The sequence below is a fragment of the Sinocyclocheilus rhinocerous genome, unplaced genomic scaffold (genome assembly GCF_001515625.1).
Source record: "Sinocyclocheilus rhinocerous isolate Xijiao unplaced genomic scaffold, SAMN03320098_v1.1 scaffold1683, whole genome shotgun sequence".
Lineage (NCBI taxonomy): Eukaryota > Metazoa > Chordata > Actinopteri > Cypriniformes > Cyprinidae > Sinocyclocheilus > Sinocyclocheilus rhinocerous.
The window spans coordinates 316,989-321,011 of NW_015656581.1; the positions used below are offsets into that span (position 1 = coordinate 316,989).

Sequence of the window (4,023 nt, forward strand, 5' to 3'; positions counted from 1 at the left end):
GTTCTGTTGTAAATAAATCTTAACCAATGATTCCTCATTGCATCTACTTCCGGAAGGCCAAATAAAGTGCTTTTGTTTTCGCACTGAAACACAACGTCTCCCTGACATGGCTGCATCAACACTACTGCTGTTCCTGAAACCACGCCTTCTTTCTTTTCGTGAAATACTTCTGCGGCCGCCTCATCTACCTCAGTCATGCTGATCAGGACCTGTCCAGGTGACCTTGATCGCGCCTGACCTGCCTTCCGTTTCCACTATACTCTCTCTCAGATATATTGATAGCTGAACAAGAATTGTCCATGGATTTAATTTCAGATATATGGTCACCGTATAGTCATTGTATGATTAAAAAACTGATTTGATGAAATTTGAAGAAACAAACTATTGGAATACAATCAAATGTCTGCCCTTGATGCTTGCCTGTCCTCTTTAAAGGTTCCAGTTGTTTTGCATTGTTTCAGACAGTAGGATATGCAATTTTTTTAACGTCAGGTTAGAGCTAAGAAAGGCATAAAGATCCCCTTCATCATGTGGGTCAGGACGTGTCTCAACAGGTTTTTTGAGCTTAGGCAGTGGCTGATACTAAGATAATGCAGCTAATTCCCTTTCAACACACCTCTAAAGACCTCATTTTAATGATATGGGCTTACATTTGCCCTGAACTATGAGGACTGAGCAGACTGAGGATCCATTGTGAGGCTGCTAACTCATTCTTTTTCTAGCACAATCCAAGTGGCAAACCATAGTATTGATGCTATCGTGGGATCCTCAATGTGTCTTTTGTTGACACACAGTTCAGCACAGTTAATCTAAGACAATGTGTTTCTTCTGACAAACAGTACTTTTGTCATAAGCATACGAAATAATATAATATGTAATATTTGTGATGGATGGATGTTTCAATAGGGTTTAACTTACCTCCATAAAGGTTAGATTCTGAGTGAGTTATTAATTAATTAATTTATTTTAAATAGAAACATGTGAGCAGAACAGAGTTTGTCTGAGGAGGTAACCACAGCAACAGTACGCTGCTCAAATATGTTCTATTAGGATCATTATTGGATGAAACATTGACAAAGTACAACAAATACTATCAAGTACTACAAAAGACTTTAGAACCATAGCTGACCATTTGGACTGGGTTACATAACTTAAACTATGCCTTGAAAAAAATTCTTGCTTTGAAGTAGTGTTAAAAGACAATTTGGGCGGGACAAAATGAAACCTAACAAACAACAAACAGCCCTACAACTCCTAACTGAAAGGCACTTACTGTATAATCTGAATTATTGAAATTATTATTGAAATATGATGCTTGTAACTGTCAATTAATAAAGTGTGAAGTTCAAATATGAAATAAAAGAAAATTACAAAGGTGTCACAATATAACAAGTGTTTGGAAAATGCTGGTCCTTTGCCAGCACATGACCAGCATAAACCAGCAAAAGGACCAGCATAAACCAGCAAAGGACCAGCATAAACCAGCAAAGGACCAGCTTAAACCAGCAAAGGACCAGTTTAAACCAGCAAAGGACCAGCATAAACCAGCAAAGGACCAGCTTAAACCAGCATCCCAGCATCAAAACATACCTAACCAGCATATGCTGGTTTTTTCAACAGGGTTGTCCTCCATCATTATCCACTTAAACATACCCTAGCAATTTTATGTGTATTATAAAATATGCATTGTATCATACCCCTATATTTTGCATACATCCTATCTTTCTAACTCACACATTTTTCCTGCCTTTGCCCTTTTTTTCTCTGTATGAAATAAGCAGAGCTTAAGAACAAGACTCAATCTTTCCAGAATGAATTTATTTCAAATGAATAAAAGGTTCTTGATGGGCTCTAAATACAGATGAGTTTACAATAATATGTTAAGAACACTTTCATTTGCCCTCTTTACCCATTATGCGCCTTGCATTATTATATACAGTATTATGTGTGTTTATATACAGTACGTATTGAATAGTGAATGTATATATTACATTTCATGTAATGTTATGCCAAATTCATGTGAAGTGTTAACTATTTTTAGAGCAAATCACCAGGTCAAGAACCTTGTAAGTGTAAGTTGACCAACAAACGTGAATTGTAATTGTGTGTGCGCGCATGTGTTACCTTCCATCCGGCAGAGCTGTTGCTGTTTCCTTTATCTTTGAAATAGGGCACATATCGGACCATCCAGTCGTAGATCTGAGACAGGGTGAGTCTTTTCTCGGGTGTGGTCTCGATGGCTCGGGTGATGAGCTCCGCGTAGGACTGGTTTCCCCACGCGTTCCGCCGGGAGGATGCCTTGGTTTTGCGCAGCGCAGCTCCCGTAAAGTCGTGAAATCCTCCGGCATCCAGCATCATCCTCCTCCTCCTGCACGCCGGTGATGGAACATGATCCGAATCTACTTTAAATATGGAGAAATTAAGCGACAGATCCGCGTTCACCTCACATGAGAAGTCGTTCGTCCAGATGCATGAGCGAGGTCTGCTGACCAAATCCGATTCCATGTCCACCTGATGAGCCTCCGCTTCATCCTCCTCTATCATCATCATCTGTCCTTAATAAGCCGATGCCAGGTAGACGTCGTCAGGTGATACTGTATTCTCAGAAACGCCTCAATGGGTCCACCTCACAAAGGAGGAGAGAGAAGGATGCTGTAGACGAGAGCGCGTCATGTTGAAGTGAGTCTGACTTGCAGAAATAATGGATGCATGTGTTTAGACAGCGGATCGTATTCAATTTCCATCCCGGGTTTAACTCACTCTGACCGCAGCAGCAGCAGAAGAATCCTCCTCCTCCTCGATGGCGGTTATTACAGGCAAAACTGGAGCAGCAACAGATGACAGATCTTCGCATTGAACTGAGTACAAAAAACTTCACAATGCATCATGAATGTCGTAACACTGATGCATTTTTTGGTAAAGTCTCCAAAATATTCTGTTTTACTCATTTATATTGTAGGCTATTCTTATAGTGTTAATCTGATTCTGTTTATTTTCAGTACAATGCAACCGATTCTGTTATATTCTGTTGTATTGTTTCAGTTGTATATATTCTGTTGCATTCTGGCACTTTCCACAAATAAGCTACAAAGTAGGACCTAAAAAAACGATGTTTAGTCAAAAGTGGTGTGTGTGTGTGTGTGTGTATTCTGTGGAGTTTGTAATACAGATGTGTGTCATTTCCAGTTATAAACATAACACTTTTTGGCTTTTTTAGTTTACTTTTTTGTAAGTCGTGTAATTTCACACGTCTATGTGGTCTTGTTTCACTAATACAGTGTATACTTTTTTTTTATTATTTACCCTGAATTAAAATAATGAAAGTGAAATGTGACAACATGCCCCACAGGTGATTAACCGCTTAAAATGTTGTCTGATTTAATAATAAAAAAATATGCAAGACAAACTAAAATTGTATGTCATTAAAATACAGTTTTTAACCTTTTCATACAAAATAAAGCTTTTTTAAATAAATAAACTGTAACTAATTTCGGATAGTTCAGCATAGAAAATCAATGAGGACAAATAGATGAACACATTCACACATTCAGAAAAACACACACACAGCTCTCAGAACAGGAAACAAATAGATGAGAATGCAAGAGTGCTTCAGATTTCTTGAAATAATCATTTCTAAACATTCAGGTTCTTCCTCTCAGTGATTCTTTACCTGTTTCTCCTGGTGTCTCAATAGAATTCATAAAAGTTATGGAATAATAATAATAGCTGAGATATTTGAACTATGAAATCAAAGAATTGTAAGTTTTGGTGTAATTTGTTCTTCTTCTCTATATAGTGTTGATACTAGTAAACTACACTTTAAGTTTCCTCACTATAGTTGTCACCCACTCTCCCCCTAATTCTTATTTATACAGTATATCCTATATTCTATATTTTGTTAGTAGGCCACAGACACATATTTTCGAATTCATAGTCAATAATTTGCCAGTAATTTTCTGGTCAGATCTTTATTTGTGCATAGGATCAGATCAGGGTTGCGTTGACTGATATTTAGACACCCAA

The 4,023-nt window shown here is 37.8% G+C and overlaps 1 protein-coding gene across 1 annotated transcript in view; it reads right to left on the reverse strand.

The window, feature by feature from the left end:
* LOC107720174 (forkhead box protein O6-like) overlaps nucleotides 1–2,822 on the reverse strand; it is a 34,124-nt gene extending 31,302 nt beyond the window's left edge. Inside the window, exon 1 of the mRNA XM_016527808.1 lies at nucleotides 2,125–2,822. Within this exon, the coding sequence (XP_016383294.1) occupies nucleotides 2,125–2,550 (426 nt within the window). The 5' untranslated portion in view covers nucleotides 2,551–2,822. The remainder of the gene's footprint in view (nucleotides 1–2,124) is intronic.
* Nucleotides 2,823–4,023: the final 1,201 nt, after the last annotated feature.